Source organism: Ciconia boyciana, chromosome 8 (genome assembly GCF_034638445.1).
Source record: "Ciconia boyciana chromosome 8, ASM3463844v1, whole genome shotgun sequence".
Classification (NCBI taxonomy): Eukaryota; Metazoa; Chordata; class Aves; order Ciconiiformes; family Ciconiidae; genus Ciconia; species Ciconia boyciana.
In genome coordinates, this window is record NC_132941.1 from 39,355,070 (window position 1) to 39,373,179 (window position 18,110).

General features: G+C 40.1%; 1 protein-coding gene across 10 annotated transcripts in view; it reads right to left on the reverse strand.

Moving 5' to 3' along the window:
* Nucleotides 1-18,110, reverse strand: part of ZMIZ1 (zinc finger MIZ-type containing 1) — a 365,884-nt gene that overhangs the window by 119,002 nt on the left and 228,772 nt on the right. For all 10 annotated transcript variants that reach the window (XM_072869884.1, XM_072869891.1, XM_072869885.1 and 7 more), the window contains one exon: nucleotides 13,491-13,596. In XM_072869884.1, the coding sequence (XP_072725985.1) occupies nucleotides 13,491-13,596 (106 nt within the window). The remainder of the gene's footprint in view (nucleotides 1-13,490; nucleotides 13,597-18,110) is intronic.

The window sequence follows — 18,110 nt, forward strand, 5'->3', positions numbered from 1 at the left end:
AGATCAAAGCCCCAACTCCTGCCAGGATGCTCTGCTAAACACCTCTAGAGGAAAATCCGATGTCTTTTAACATGCCCATGCAATTGTATTCAGCACACAGATAGCATCTTGAACAAGCCTTTTAACTGAGATACTTCAGCCCATTCTTCTGTGTTTATGGCCTTTTAAAACCTGGAATACATGACAGCCATTATTAACTGCAGGCATGCTACAATTAAAGGTGGATTTGGAAGGATACAGCAGTGGAGGGGGAAGAAAAACAGAAAGAAAACCAAGAAGCGAGTTCATTATGGAAAACACTACAGAAAAAGTTACTCAAAATAAACAAGGAACCCCGAAGAGTACTTCTTCTGAAGACTTGCTGCCGCCTATCACAATCCTCATCTACAAAGTTCACTGCGGGGCTCCCCGATCCTCTGTACCAAGATGCTGCAACACACGGCGGGACGAGGGAGGACTGCGCTGCACCCCGCTGCACCGCTAATGGAACGGCTGCCAGGTGCCTGAGCTGCGCCGAGCAACTGGAACAGCAAAGCATTTGTTATGCAGTTTGCATTAATTGTACTGGTAAATACACAGCTAAAATACCAACAGGTCTTTGAAAAATGTTCAGCAGAAATCCCATTGATTTCATGACTTTTCAGAAACCCTGCTTACAACTGTGTGCTTCTAGCGAGATGGCTAGTCCTTCATTTACTCAAAAACTGTTGGCACATACCTAACGTTCTGCTTTCAAAAGAGCATTGGAAAAAAATTTAAAAAGGTCCAGCCTCAAATTATGGTGAAGAGAACGCTGATGATATAAAGAAATAAGCTATCCATCTACTTCATGAGTGCACTTGGAGACACAAGAACAGAATAAGAACATACCAGTTAGATCATTAACGCAATATGCTTTAAGTGACAGAACTAATACAATTCTTTTAAAGCCGTTTAGTTTGTTAAGATAGGTTGACATATTGGGGGTTGAAGGAGATGTAGGAAAAAATTCATTTAGCTAGTAATTTTAGTTATGGGGGTATTATTTGCTTATTAACTTGCACATGCGATAATGAGAACCACATTATTACCTGCCGATCTCATAAAACTTCATTATCCCATTCCCATTACTTTGGATTTTGCATTAGCATGTGATTGGGTTTCTCTGGACACATCTAGATTTTTTCATCCTAAAATTTCTATTTTTAGCCTAAGATTCAGGCTCTCCCACGCTAACTAATTTGTCTAGAATTTGCCAGCTTTGCAGGCAGAGCAGGCATACGCTGTCCTTTTCCTCTGCTCCCATACCGTGACCTCTCCCTTCTTTGCTCTGTATCTTTTTGCTGTATCAGTAAAAGGAACAGACCTATTTCAGCTCTGTCATCTCTACTCTTCTACTGCTTTAAAAACTTACAAACAGCTGCCAGAAGAACGGACACTGTTTAATGTGCAGGACAGATGATGTTTGGTCTGGGCACACTGAAAACACCAAATCTACAATTTCTTACCATCCTGTGCAGCCACCAATCAAGGCTTTCTCTCCGGAGAAGGGGAGACTTAGAGTTCAGAAAAGGCATCACTAACAAATAATGCTTCTAGACATGGAACCTTACAAAGTAATTCCAACATTGCTATAGGAGACAGCTACTTCTACATACATGAGCCTTCTCAAGCATAGTTCTATATTTTCAATCTCTCTGCGACCTTTATAGCTTTATTGACCTCACGATAAATAAAGAGTTTTGGACACAGATAAAAGGCAGATAAAAACATCACCTATGCAAATAAACACAACCATAGAACAATGATCCTCTACAGACTTTTTTTTCAGCTTTGTAGACTAAATGGCACCTGCAGAATAAACGGTTTCCTTTCATGGGGCAACATATATAACTAATATCTGACTATTCCAAGTTTCCAGTATGTTTTCAAACCACAGTCCAAATATATTTACTTCACAATAGATGCACATATATGCTCACATTCCTTCTAGATCCTCAGTTTCATTTTCTTCTCTACAAAATTCCCCTCCAGCAGGATTTCTATCATGTAGACTGTCAGCCATGTATCAGTGTTAGCTTTTTGAAGACTATCTTTAGAAGTTATCACCATCCTTCTATAAGAAGACTATCTGATTGACAATGACTATCTGATTTAAGATTTAATTAAATGTGGGGCCGATATATTTCCCATCCTCCCTTGATGTGAAACATAAACCCCCCAGAGTTGGAGACTCTGGCTCTTCCACTTTCTCTGAGTGAAAGCATACATTTGTCACTGATGCACAAAGATGTGAATTCTATCACATCAAGAAAATATGAGGAACACAGAACATACTTTCAGCTGCGGAAGTCTGGCAGTCTGTAGCGCTGACTGAACCAAAGGGGAGTGTGCCAGGTCAGACACGGCAGTCAGGACTTCCCCTCTGTTTTTCTAACATCACCTTCAATGTTTGCTACTCCACACATTACAATCCAAGAAAAAAAGAAGAAAAATGCTGAAATGCCTCTGCATACGTAGCTGTTGTAAAGGGATGTTCTAAAACCACTCTGCTGTCCTTTGTAAGAACTGAGGTCTGTTTGAAGCCTAGCTCCTAGCAAGGACTCTACAGGAAGATTGGCTGCTGAACTCTGCTCAGCTGTCTTCTTTGCCCTGGCACATGGTTTGGGTTCTCATATTAGCAATAAATTCACTCAGTTTGAACTAAGTTTTAATTTTGGTGTGTGTCAGTCATCTTATAATCAACAACCAAAGGATCCCATTGAGCCTCCAGCAGTGGTCTGATGATCCACCAGCTTTGTGTCACAGGCTTAAGGACTTTGCTCTCAAACGTTATTCTTGTTTCTCACCACAGCTTTCTGTCCCTTTAGAGGCACTGAATGATTCTGTGTGGGGGCTGATCCCGCTTACACTAAACAAACAGGCAACACAACACTTCTTTCCACCCCTCTATCAAGACTCTCTAAAAGGCAGATCAGTCCCCAGATCCCATGCCAAGCACACAGCTTCACACAATTGTTTTGATACAACTGAGAGCAGCGCAGAGGCAGGAACTCCTTGAGCAGCAGCTATTATACTGTACTGCCACTGCCTAGGCTGAGGAGCTTCTGCCTTCCACCTCTATCACTGCAAGGTGGGAGCAATATTTGGCTGCAAAGAATCAAATGAACACAGAATTTGCTCCAACCAAAGACTCTGTCTTTACCCATTAATTTTTCCACACACTGAAAGAAGAAAAAAGAATTTGTCTCTTTTGGAAGAACATTTTTTCTTTCTTCCATTCTGACAGTTACTAGACCACAATGTCAGTCTAGCCCTTCTCCAGCTCACAATGATGCTCATCCTAGGTACTGGAGGTATATTGAGCTAAACTGAGTTAAGTTTTAAATTACAATTTAAAAACAACTTACTGTCCTGTAAGGCATGCTAACAGAACAAGAAAGGAGGTTTACACAATTTTGGTTCTAACAAAAATCTACCTGAAGTGTTTGCTTTTGTTCTCAAGACAGCACAACAGTGACACAATGCCAATAGCTTGTTGTTTTCCCTTTGGTCAAGTCACAGTTACTGTAGTTACTGCTAATTATTTGAAACAAACATGTTTGGCTGTAATACTAGAAGACCTCTAAAGCAAAACCCCCCCACTGCTTGCAATGGTATCTGGCTTTTCAAGGACCACTAGGACCACTCCAACATTCCCAGTAGGAGACAGCAACTGTTATGAATTTCCAACAACTTACATCTCCCAATCTCATTTTAAACCAGCAGTCAGTCATTTTTCACACTGAGAACCTAGCGGTCTCTTTGGTTCTTTGCCTTAATTGAAATTGCTTCTGTAGTAAATACACTAAATAATTTCATTTGTTTTTTCTATGATGGAAAGACAGTATCTTCCAGAGTGAGCAAGATTAATGTCATTTGGGTCTGACCAGACAATCATAGGGGAGACTATCACACAAGAAGCAAATACCCTGCTTTGTACGCAGATGTTCAGTGTTCAATTTATCTCCTCAGGAGCAGCCCCTGTTCATCCTTCTATTATTAAGTTCAAAGCCAAGTCAGTAATATTTGCCTTTAAAAATATTTATGCCTTTAAATTTATGTTTCCTGCGAGAGCTTGCTTTAGAAGACACACATTTTAAACCAGTCTGTGAAACCAAAACTAGGGATTGGTGTCTGTGGCTATAGGTTTGAATCTACAGAGCCCTAAACGGGGCTTTGGGAACAACAACACAGGCAGGCAGCATTTAAAAATCCGTAACTTGTTCTGTCCCCTAAAATGAGTAACCCCAGCACACTTTAAAGGCAGGCATTTCTCAAAGAAATAAGGAATATATTGAGAGGGTTGCATTTAACCATTAGTTTGATCACATATTTCATAGAAGCTAAGTTTCTGCATGAAATGCTACTACTTTTTAAGTTTTGCTGAGAGTGACTCTCGGAAGTCGAGCAGATACTCAGTTCGTACAAAACACAAAGAAACACTGGTTCTTTCTAACAGTGCATGGAAGAAATACATATTCACAACACCAAAGAAAGCGTAGGTACAACAGAGATACCTACTCTACAGACATAAAAGAGTCAAAGAGATTTGCTAAGGACTGCACAATATCCAGGCATCTTAACATTTGATAATTTTTTCCTTCCAGCAAATTAGGAAATCCTGTCTATGAGCCCCAGCCCCAATAACAACTAAGTCTATGGAGACATCTTACAGGAGCAGAGACACGTTCACCATCATAGACTTGTTTCTTGGACTTCACATCCAGACTTTTCATAAAAGCCTGGTTTATGTCACAGAAATAAGATTCAAAACAACTTAATTTTCTAGTTTCAGATCCACAGCTTTTGGGTTTTATTATTGTTAAGATACTAAAACTTCACAGCTTTTTTTTTTTCTTTGAGTGAAATCTTGTTTCTTCCATTTATTCCTCAAGTCAGGTGTTATGGATAACTGCTACAAAGCATGATTTATCATATACAGATGTGTCAGGAATAAATAAGGAAAGTACTGATTTATTAGGATATTAACAAAAGTTGACAACAAGACCCAAATATGCTTGCAGTTTTAATCAGACTATCAAAAAATAAAAAGGGAATATTTACCTCGGCATCCGGAAACCCTGCAGAGGAAAGCCAATTTGATGGTTTTCTTTACATGTGTTATTGAAACTGAAGTAAGTTGAGACAAAAAGAATCCATAAAGTGGAAACAATCCAGAAGCCTTATCAAACACGAACATCCTAACCTCTACTGAACTTCTAAGAAAAATAGCACACATTATAAGGAACAATACTGCATTTGTTTTCGGAATATATTACTTAATAGCTCTCTTCAAATCCATGTTCTGTTATTCTGTGGTCTTTCTCTTTGAATACCCTCTCATGAAGAGGCACAAAGACTAATACAAATTAGAACAATCTATGATGATGAATCCTTACAATTCTTTGATTATTCTTTAACTGATATTTAAATGAATGTATTTTATCACATAGCACTTATGTAAATACCTTGCTATCAGCATATTTAACAGGTGTATTTGAACGTGAGCATTAAAAAAGATAAAACACTAAACCACTTTTTCAGTAAGACTTCTCAGTATGGAAACCTCTCTTTTTTTAAGAGAAATACTACACATAACGTCTTGTCTACTAAGCAGTGTGTTTCACAGAGTGTTGTCTCTAGAGTACTTGGAGCAAAAACTTTTCTTAACAGGCTGACTACCATGCTGCAGACCAACCTGCAGGAATTAGGAATGGATCTGAAATTTCGACCAGTGGACTCTCAACTGTATTTAGGAAGTGAACTTGCTGTCTTGGAGCTTGATGGTCTGATCTGTTCGCACAGTTCATGCTTTCAGTCCTTCAGCCCTCCAGCAGCAAAAGCTACCAATCCCCATGGAAGTTGCTATGTTACTGTTCTCATAGCTGGACTCCTCATGAACTTCTTTGAATGCCTCCAAGACACGCAGGCTGATAAAAGAGCACTGGCAATGCAGTACATTTGGATGCACTGCAGCTCAAAAGGGAACATATTCAGGACTGCATGCTGTAAGCTGAGAAAAGGTGACTTGTAAAGGGCAAGTGCCATTCTGAAGAGTTTGCTTTCTTCTCTCCCATGAATATATGCATGTTTTCACAGCTGCCTCCCTTCTTACTTTCTGTTTGTGACTTACCTCATGTTTGGAGGGACAGATATGTTACTCAAAACAACAACAGAAAATAAAACATCAAAATTCACACCAAGACCAAGCTCCAGTTTGTCTCTATCACCAAGTTTTCAGCTGCTCTCAGCATACATGGGGTCCCTGAAGCAGAATACAGAAAACAGTGACAGAAATCAATAGAAATCTTCTCTGAAGAATGCCAGTTCCAGTTCAAGTGAAAGTGTGTTGAGCACACTAGGGAAAGATACCGCCCAGGAATCGCATGATGAGCTAATTCACTATACACTTCAAATCCAGAGCAAAGTGAGCATTCAGGTAAGCACCACCCTCCTGAAAATCCAAGGCACAGACTAAGAAAACAGCTGAGCTAGCTTGAATTGAGCCTCTGCAATTTTCCTGAGTGCTACAGTAAAGGCATTACTGCAAAAATGTTCCAACCTGGCAACAGAGTTTTACTGCTACATCTCTCAAAGTCAGAATTGGTACCATGGTAACAGAGACCTGTCAAACATCAAAAAGTACAGGCCAGATAAACCACCTGATATTTTGGCTAGACAGATGAAGAAGCAGTAGCTCAGCCATGCAACCTCCTAAACATAGGTGTTCAAGTGCATAGCAGAGCAGTGAATGCCAAAAAGGAAATAAATTTCCATTCCAGAAGAATAATACCTATTTACATAGATATGGCATGAGGCTCTAAAACTCACATTAAAGACAAAGGAGGAATTGCCAACCCAAAGATAATGCAAGCCTGACACAAGCATGATTGTGGCTCTTCTCAGAGTGGAAGGCAGACCAAACACATCAGCAGCAGACATCTCAGAGGAAGGGAACAGCAACAGCTTGAACAAGTAAGGCCCAGTGGGGAAGAGCAGCTATCATTCTTCAGGCTCTTCAGATGCTCCATCTCAAGATGTTTGACAGCTGACTCCTGACAAGTCTGCTACATGCCAAGCCAACCTGACAGAGGCCCAAGATACAGGATATAATCTTCCAAACTGCAGGTCTTTTAATTTGTTCTCAGTAAACTCATGGGCAAGACAAATGGGCAAAGTCCAGTGTGCCTTCCTTGTGATCCCCTTTTCTGCAGGCAATGGAAATGTGGCTGTCACAGACTACAGACATAAATTAATGCTGCTTGCCACTAAGCAACAGTACTGACTGCGCTTCCCTTTGGTCAAGGGGAGGTGCCAACTTCATTAGCAGAAACTAATGAAACTAACTCCATAATCTGAAAGAATTAAGAATTAATTATCCATTTATTTGCAGTATCCATACTATAAATCTTCAGCAAAGAGAGCCACAGTTGCGACAAAGGTATACCTTGCCAATATATGTTCCAGAACAGAATTATTTTATCTGTATGATAACAAAGCATAAGTGTCCCAGCTGAAACCACGGCTCCACTGCACTGGATACATACCTACAGGGGAAGAGGTAGTTTCTGTCCTGCATAATATTGAATTTAATTAAACCAGACAAATAAAAGTGAGATGGAAGGTGCATTCTTATCCTTGCTTCAAAGATACAAGACTACAAAACAGAGAGCAAAGCGGCCAAGGGCACACAGTGAGAATCTGTGCTAAGAGCTGGGAAGGGAACCTAGACATCACCTGAAACGTAGCCAGTCTTCTGTATCAAAAGCTGTTTCAGAAGGTAACAGCTAAAAGAAAATGATGCCTTTATTTTAATGAAGAGTGTCAAGTGGACAGTTTTAGGACTCTTAAGTCCTAAGGTACTCTGAGTACCACTGGATCAGACAGCTGCATGGAAATGTAGGAAGAATTTAGGAATACACAGATAAAAGGTCCATAACCAGCTTCCAATTACATCAGGAACCACATTGTACAGTCAGTTTCATATGTTTATTGAGTTTTATCTTTAAAAAGGCAGTTTGATTTTCCATTTTCCTTCCCTCTGCTGTCATTCTAACTGAAAACCTATTCCAAATGCAACTGCCCTAGGAGTTCAGAATTTCCCCCTTATGTCAATAATTTATTCAATTTACACCTATATGTTTTTGTGCCAACACTGTCCTGTAGCTTCATAGCTCTTCTGGTTCTAAGTTGTTTATTTGTTAGTATTTACATACATTTCATACCTCTGCTCAGCTTTCATTTCATGAACAACCCAAGCCAAGCTCTTCTAACTCTGCTCGCATACTGCTGCCTACTCGTTCTTCTTATCAGCCACTTTCCTAAGTACAGGAACAGCATTTGTATTTCTTCTCCAGTCATATGAGACCATTTTGACTTGACTGATTTGCTGAAAATCTTTGGTGTGAGGCATGAGACTGACAATTCATAAGCTATTTCTTTCCAAACGCAGGCATGTCGATCATTCAGTCCCTTTGAGCTGGAGGGATGCCATCAGCCTCGGCTGTAGTAATTTCCATTCTATACTTGTAATCCTTTTAGCCGCCTCACTTTGCCTTGCCTCCACAGATAATGTGAGTATTATTATTGGAAACTTAGGCAAAGTGTTCATCTAGCCTTACTGTCCCCATAATCTAGAGGTTATCCTTACTTTCTACCTTTTCCTCATTCATATTGCAGCCTCATTTCTTCTGTCCTTTTCTCTGATTTCTGTAAATTTGATTTGATAATACGCCAAAATACACTTTGCCCAATCTATACTATTGCTTTAAAACAAGGTAGTAAAACATGTTAGATGATATACCCTAATCAGGACATACCTTAGGTCTCCATATTTTGTCCAGTGATGTTTTAACACCACCATTTGCCAGTATTCTCACAGCAAATACCTTTATTAACCCAGGGTCCAATTTATTCACAGCGTGAATCAGATCCACTAAGAACAGCCCTATTATTTTACAGTTATATTACAATAATTAAAGCTAAATAAATAAACAAAACATAATGTAAAATCCTCAAATACCATAAAGTTTTAGTTTATGCTTCATATAAAATTAAGATTATTAAGTAATACTGCTCTTGAAAAGTAAAATCAAAAGCACACCAGGCAGAGCCTGAGGTACTGAAAACAAAGCAATATCAAAAAGGGGTTGCTATCTCTGCTATCAAACATCTAACACTTAGCCGCCCATCCAAGCTATCACAGCATTTGTTTGCTGTAGCTTCTCAGTGACTGCTAAAGTACCTTTTCTGCACAGTTCTGCCCTCGGGCTCCTTCCTCCCTCTCTCTCTCTTTACAGAGATACTGAACACTGACAAAGCTCCCTGTATGATCTCATCCTGTCGTCCCCTTGTCTGGCCTCAGCTTGGCCTCCTGACAAAAGCAAAAGTAGCTACAAGAGCAATGAAGTTCAGTAGCTCGATAAAGTATTTTTTAAAAAAACATTTCAGAACAGAAAATTATTTTCTCCTTTTTTTTTTTCCTTTTAAATAAACACTCTGATCGGTGAACTCTGTTTTACTTGAATAGCAGATCTTAAAATAAAACTACCAAATCACTTAAAATCTCCTACAGGAAGGACAAAGGCAGCAGATAGCATGCTCAGAAAAGGTCCAAGGCAAGCACTATTGAGAAAAAAGGTCTTCTTCATGCTTAAGGAAGAAAAACGGGAATACGCAAACACCTATGCACTCACATACTAAGAGCGACTGAGGTTGCTGCAGTTTGAAAGCAAATGAGTAGGCAGCTAACCTGCTGGGCCATTCCCTATAGGTGTCACAACAAGGCAAAGGAATTTGCCGTGGAAGGTTTGGGGAGCAGCTGTCACCAAAAGAGAGACATATATTTTTAAAGGCTTTGTCATTTGTCTTCAAGGTGGGAAACGTTGTACTTGACCTCCTGCTGAGGCAGCAGCCCCGATGCAGCAGCATGGGCTAGAAGAATAAAAGGAGGCACAGCTATTATTTCAGGTACAAACACCAGAAAGCAGAGACAAAAGGCACAGTCAATTAAACCATCATTACTATTTAAAAGCACACGACAACTTTTTAATACTTTTAATGACCCACAGGTCTCCCCTCAAGGCATTCTCCAAAACAATTTGTATTAGCTAATTGTTAACTATCTCAATGGCCAAGCAAAACAAGGCAAAAAAGCAGGACGCCAAACACTGTCTCGGCAACACCGAACGGTCCTGGATGGGAAATGCTAAGGAGCTGACAGCTCTTGGTCTGTTCCCTTGCCTTCCCCCCGGCTGAGGCTGTGGCACCCGAGAAGGTTGCTGTCCCCCCGGCTCCAGCCTCTCATCTCTCCCTGCTTCCCCCCGTGCTTGCCTGTACTATGATCTGCCATCTGCAGCTCCTGTAATCACTCCTCAACCTCTTCAGCTTAGCAGGGAGCTACCACCAAAACGATTTAAACCAACCGGGATGAAACAGGACGGGGCCAATTGCACAAGCCGGGGGTGTGGGTTTCCCGTAGAGTTGAGCCAGTTTGGCAGCTGGCTGCTCTGCCCCCTAGCCCCAGGCTCCAGCCCCCTTCCATCAGGGATAACTGAGACCCTTGGGCACTGCCACGGGGACCCTCACTCTCCTGGGGCCCTGCAGAGAGCCAGCCAAACAGAAAACAAGCCGTACAAGCAAAAGCTCTTCTGCCAGTACAGGTCCCTAAGCAAGCTCAGGCTGGGAATCACTGGAGAACAGGAGCAGGACTACCAATTGCACTGGTTCAGCTGCCTCTGCAAAGCAGCAGACCTGAGGGACATCAGGCTGGGGTGGTCCACCTGCTCCACACAGCAGAGCTGCAAAGCCTGCCAGCCACCTCTGCCAGGCCACTCCAGGCGTCCCAGCCTGCAGGACATCAGTCAACAAGCCTTGCCCTAAGCTGTAAAGAGGTACTAATAGTGGACGGCCCTTGAAAGGATTTGGTGCAAATATCTTCCCCAGTGTTCACCTACTCAAATGCGTTTTAATTAGAAAAGGTTTTTTTCTCCTTACATTTCAGAATGTCAGACACTGAACAATATGGATTAAAAATGCTTCCAGAGCGATCCCTTTGGCAGCATTAAATTCATACTTGGAGGAATGAATTCAAACCATTGTAAATTCTCCTTAAGCCTGGAGGAAGGGAAAAACAAATGCTTATTCATTAAAAATAACGCCATTCGATATCTACATCGGGGATTTCTGTAGGAAAGTGACTGTAAGAAGTGTTGAAGGTGTCTTTCAATAGATGTAACAGAAAAAAGAATGAGTTACTCAAAACAACACGCCAGCATCCTTGACAGCAACTTAAGCAAATCCTGAAAGACAGCTTTCAATGATGCACACTGTTTACAAAAAAAAAACCAAAGGACAATCTCAACATTTTTACAAAAACTGCATGAGAGAGCAGAGCCACTGTTGCTTTAGAAATCAGAAAATGTTAAAGCACTCAGATGTGGAAATTAACACTTTCAAAAAAGTCAGGATCGTCTGAAACCACCTCGCATTTGTAATCCCAGCCTGTCAGTCTTAAGTTGCCCATTCAATGATGTACCTCGCAGACCGTATGTGAATGTGACATCCTTAGAGTAGGGGCTATATATGACATTTCACAAAATATGTTATGCTGTCCCCCAAAATATGAGTATTTAATACAGACAATACAAGTACTAAAAAACACAATGTAGATGGGCACGATGAAATCCCTGGAATAATTGGTGAAACAACTGTCTGCATGGTAAAACTAAAGCATTTGTGAAACCAAATATTTAAGATCATTGGAAATAAGTCAGTTGTATATGTAACTGGGAAATAGGAAGCAGAGCAAAGGACTGAGAAGGTTTTTAGAATACACTGAGAGAAGAGTACATGATTTCATTACCAGCTTTCCTAGTATTGTATCAATTAACAATGGAAAGACTGAAATCTGTACAGATGGCTAGGGTAATGAGTTGAAAAAAGGCATATATTCCCAAAAAGTAATTACTGGTAGAAATCAAACACTGATACTGGGCTTTTCTAGGATGTGATCACTGACCAGTGGTTTTCAAGACTATCTCCTCATCCAAGCCTTAAAGGAAAAGGTCTACAACATGAAAAGATCCCAAGACTCACAACCTCACTTTCACTAACACACTGATAGACACACACCTCAGGAAAAATTGGGAAGAGAGGGGGTATGACTACTTCTAATAGGTATATTTTCAAAGGAAATAAAGTTTTAATGTCTAACTTAATGCACTCATAGCTGGAAAACCTCATTTGACAAGCTTTAAAAGAAAAAAAAATAATCAAGAAGCAGCGATGTGATAGCTAACTATTGCAGAAACTAACTAGAAATTCAGAAAATAGGGAGATCGTGCCTGGTCAACTGAATGTTTTATCTTCCACACAGTTTTCCTGGATGCAAATCAGACAGTTTATTCGACATTTAGTAAAATTAATGATCCGTTCCCATATGAAAGATAAATCAGTAAGTCTGGTGAATATGCCTTGATGTGAAAGCCACTTCTGCATGAGGAACTGCTTAGAGCCACTTAGGACAAAAGGTAGCCATGAGTAAAGAAGTTTGGAGCTGATAAAAACTGAAAAGGAACATGAGAAGAAATCAGTTGACTACAAATTACTGTTTTGGAAGAAGGTAACCTTTTCTGATGTTCTAAAACAGGGGACTGCATACCAGTTTAGTACTAAGCAGAAAAGTTATCCGTGCTCAGTGTGGAATGGAACAGTTATCTGCCTGTTTTCCAAGTCAGTGCACCTTATGTTGACATCATCAGCTAAGAAAAGGAGAACCACCAGAATTAAATGCTCCAGTTAAATCAAACATGTGAGAAGCAGAAAGACCCTAAAGTGCATTTTCTACTTTTACTATACAGAAAAGCAATGGCAAAACATCATGATCAAATATTGCTACTTGATCAGAGCCCTATGACAGATTATTGCCATAAAATACTGGAAAAATGGCTACTTAATACTATACCAATAGCATTGCCACCTACTCTTGGCTCAAAATTCTAAAGCTAGTGACTAGATGTACGAGAAACCATGCTACTTCTTTGTACAGACATATGCAGTCAAGGAATAAAAGTTTGGCAATAGTTATATCAGGGAGTGCAAAATGAATGTGAAAGATTTAGAGGTTGATACATGACATAAAATCAATGGTTTACCAAGATGGAGGGGCCCGAGTGTGTTCATTCCCACCATGAAATTACTGAACATCAGTGCTTCTGGAAGTAATATTTCATCTCAGGGATCAAACAGGGTAAGGAACAGCACTAGTTAGGGAAAATACAAATTTCCAAAGTCATGTATCCTCAGAACAGCATGCCATGGAAATGCTAAAAGCAGCAACACTACTAGCACCAAATATGTGCTTGGTTTTTGGTTTTGTTTTTTAAAGAATGCAAGACAGTCACAGGTAGCATTTATTCAGAATATGACCATCCAAGAATCAGTAATACACCAAAAAAGGCTTTTCCTACCAGCTGATTTTGGAGTGAATTTGTCCCTGTTGGCTGCACATACTGCCAGTAGCCTGTATCCAAGATCCAAGTCAAATCCTTGCTGAGCTGCAACTCGACTAACCACCTGCAAAGGGAAAGAGAGAAAGCTTCATTAGGGGTTACTTGAGCTCTTTGCAAAGTTACATTAACCTGCTAATCAGCACTAATGTTAGGCAACTGAATCTGCTGTGATAGCCACAGTACAAGTATGGTGTGAGGCATTGCTCTCCAGCAGTTTCCAGTGCAAGCACAGCAGCAAACTGAAGACAGGAGTCTTCTGGTGATCTGGTTATTTGGCCCTTTGACAGAAGAAAGGCCTAGTAGTTCCATGAAAGTTGGAGAGACAAAGCTTTTCCAGAAGAAATAATGCAAGAGAAATGTATGCAAAGATTGTACAGAATACATTTTACTGTACTTGAGACTTCAGGATGAGAAGTCCCTAAGTCTCTATCTCTGTGTCACAAGCAGTTCCTGGCCCTGTTCTTAAGAGCAGTGCCCAGGTCCTTCAGGTTAAAATGCCCTCCTCCACGCTGATGGGCAGCGTTCTCCCGTGCTGTGATCAGTGTCACAGTTGCTGCATTTCAACAATACCGTATTGGGAAGCACATTTACTACAGTTGTAGAATAAATACGCCTGTGCAAGAAGTATTTGCCAAACCCATTAAACAGGGAAAGAAGATTTTTTTTTTTTTTTGACTTCTCCTGCAAATGGAAGCTGATCTAGAAGGACCAGCAAAACTAGGCAAATCAAAGACTGGGGTTAAGGATGAAAAGCAGTCAACTGTTTCTCCAGGCCAGCAACTCAGCTATCAGCCAAGAACGTATCTGCATGAAAATCTGCATAGTATAAAAACAATACTGTGGTCATTCTGGCAAACTATGCTAAAGTTATACACAGCAGAGCTTTTATATTGTCTTCTAGTGGCACAGGATGACTTCAGGCTCAGAGACATAGATAAAGCAGATATTCTTAACATTGCCATTACTGCTTTGCATTGAAACAATGGTCAAGGAACTCCACAAGAAACAGAACACCATTTCCTTCTGTGAAGCAAAAGAAAGTCCCTATCCTAAACAGCTTACAATACAAGAAAATATCATTTTCCCACCCCTATCTCCATCTGAAAGCTTCTTTCTATATTAAGGACACTGCAATTATCTGCGTCCAGGACTGGTTCCCCCCCAAAAGCAACAGTATAGAACAGAGTGAAGAACCAACATATGTGATAACCTACAAATGGTAAATAAATGCACTATTCTGCCCTACCTACTCAACACTATTACATGACTCTTATTATTCTGAACTTTTTCCAATACCCACTTTTCCTAGTTAACAATTAAGAACCAAATTTATTTCTTAAGAAAGAATTAGCGTTGACAAAGTTCCTGGGTAGCTTTTTGTTGTTCTCTTGTTCCTATTAATTTAGAAATTACAGATTCATAGGAATTTATCAGGTGGGAGTGTCCCCTAATTTTTTTTAACCCTCCCGATCTCAAAATTGAGCAGTAGAGACCTTCAGGGAAATGAAATGAGAATTTGGGATAATCACTACAGTAATACACAACCGTAGAACACACCTACTGTTTTCTCTCCTGATTCTCTTTACAATTACAATTGTAAGTTTTAGATAGGAAAGAAAAAATAATTTGCAAGAAAGAATGCAATTATTTTTGGTAAATCAAAAAACATTTCCAACCTTTCTAATCCTTTACACTTAAAAGTCTGATTGTTGCTAATATCCTGGCTAAGACTCTGGGTCCAAACTTGCAAAAATAAGATAAAATAGAAACAACACAGGCAAAAAAACAACAGCAGAGCAACAAGATATGTCATATTTCATGTTAAGTTAGCAATAGGAGTGAAGACTGGTGGGCTGCTATGAGATCTGGAAGACACTTACACACTTGGAAATCTAACTGTTCCCCATTCCTACTTCCAATATCACCATAGTTCAGCCACTGACAGGTAGACATTAGGGAAGTGATCAGTAGGAAGTAGACAGAAAGCTCCTCTGAAAAACCCATCTTATTAAAGGCTCCTGAGGGCAATGTCTCATTAATGTGTAAACATTATTTAAACTACTTCAGGTATCATCTACTGTACCATCACAGAGGAACGCATTTCAGGGTGCTACTCAGGTCTGCGAAACAAAGAAGAAAGGGCCTTCCCATTTTCTGTTTTGAAAAAGCACATTATCATTGAACTACTTATTTTGAAACTGGACAGGAACGAAGGCAGATACACCTGCTCATCAGTGAGCACATGGTAACTTAAGAAACACATTGTCTGCTTATATGCTTGGTTCATTTTAAAACGTGAAGCTACGAATACTGAGACCCTGCTGGCCAGAGACCAAATCACTATTCTCAACTGACATCTTGCTAATTATGGAAAAAATTCTACAAGGTAACTCAGGAAATACAGAGAATCGTAAAACCCTGAGCCCATGAAAGCCAATCTATGATTGCAGTGTCTTCACCGAATAGATTGCAAAGTCCAAGTTGGAGTCCTAACAACAGGCTGCAGCGTAACCTGTTACACTCTTACTTGACATAACTTCCCTTTTCTTAATTTCCTCCACCAGAGAAAGCACTGCTCTGTACCTCACCGTGGCCAAAAGCAGAGCTTCCAGATGCCAGGGCATGCAGCCCCGACACTGACTGCACCCCAATGGCCATGGCATCAGCCTGCTAAAGCCTACCTCAAAGTGGGTGAAGCTATACCTTAGCAAGCACTGGAAGCGCAAGACTAAGCACAAGAAGCTGGAATCTGAACTTGTGAGTCTAGAGAAGTCAGCCGGCCAAACTATTACTTATTGCTCAGGTTTCTCATGAAAAATGTGAGGGAAACCAGATTGCAAATTCATTTTAGCTAAAAAGGAAAAAAAAAAAAAAATCTAAATTTGAAAGAAAGTGCTTCCACTGACAAACTGCACAAAAACCCTTCCTCCTCTCAAAAGAACAACAAAACTCTCAGCTACTTAATAGAAAACAGACATTTTAATAAAATTTTCATTTTGCCAAGAGTAATTTTCCTCCTAAATTTTTCTTCTACACACTCTGCTAAATGCAGAAAGAGGCTCTGTAAAACAAACTGGTCTAACCATGCTCAAGAGGTCTTTCTTTGGGCCCTTCTCCCCTGACCCTCAGCTTTTGTACACCACTCCTCAGCAATCCTCTTGGTCAACATAAATAGGGTGGTTCACTTTGTATTTCCCAGTTTCTTCATAGGCTTATGAAGTTTTGCATTAACTGTATTTAAAGTTTAAAGTTTTTCTTTCAATTGTGACAGCTAAAGACTTACTTTTATTTCAAAAAGAAAGTTGAACAGAACAGATTACATATCCTCCAAAGACCCTGTTTCAGGTTGCCTACAACTAAGTCAGGCATTGCTCACTTGGTACTTGGAAGGCTTTCCTCCGGTGAACCTGTATGCTAGGGACCTCCTGGCCTTTTAAATAAACACTGAGATTTCTCAGAAACAAGATGACAAATGCGTCATAGGAATATGATCCAGAAAACACAAAGAACTAACTACAAGACATTTGGTAAGTTTAATATATTCCAGTCAGCAGACCCTGCTGAAATTTACCTTAGAATGCCTCAAAGGAACTAGCCCGGGCAAACCTTGTAACTGCTAATTATTATCTTCAGCAATTCATTCAAGACAGAGACCTTGGAGGCACATAAAATCTCTGGTTTTAAGATGGTAAAAAGGTGAATCTCAGAAATTACAGGTACCCAGACAGACAACAAAACAAATTACTAAACAAACATTGAGTAATAGAGAACATCATCATGAATCTGTCAGCACAGTGCAGTTTTCTTCTTTGACGAGTTAGCTGGCCTTGTAAGCGTAAGGAAGATAGTGGATGTAACATATCTTAACTCTAATATGCCTTTTGACATTGCCCTATATGACACTGTTATAACAGAGGAACACAGCCCAGATGACAGCAGTATAAATTTTACTCAGATTATTAATTAATAGTCCTCTGTCAAATCATAACTTGTCCTGGATACAGGTAATTTCTATGTATTCAGTCGTGACTTGGACAATGAAACAGAGTAAACTGCAAAACTTTTAGATTATAACAGGCAGAAGAGTCTGCAAACACTTACAGGGTAAGAGTTTAAAATAATCTTTATAAACCGGAAAAATGTTCCAAAAACCAGGCCAAAACCACATATGAAATACTATAGATGGAAAAGTCAAATGCCCAAATAGAAAATTAGGAACACATAGCAGAATTCGTCTGCTCAGTGTACAAGTGACTAAGGATAAATACTGAGAAAATGTTCTAGGTATTAAATATCATCAAGCACTGGAACAGGCTACCTATCAGTCCCTGGAGTTTGGAGGGTAAGGGGATTTACAGTAGACCAGAAAGTATCTATACAACATCCCAGCTTAGGGAAGAAGAGTAGACACCATGCTCCCTTAGGTCCATTCCAAGCCAAATCTCAGCGATTCCAGACACCTGCTGCTGACTGGAGCCACCCAGCTCAGTCTGAACCCTGTCCCAGGAACTCTCCCAAGTTTGAAACCTCCTCTGATTTTGATCTTACTCAGGTAACAGTGCTGATCAGATGGGATCG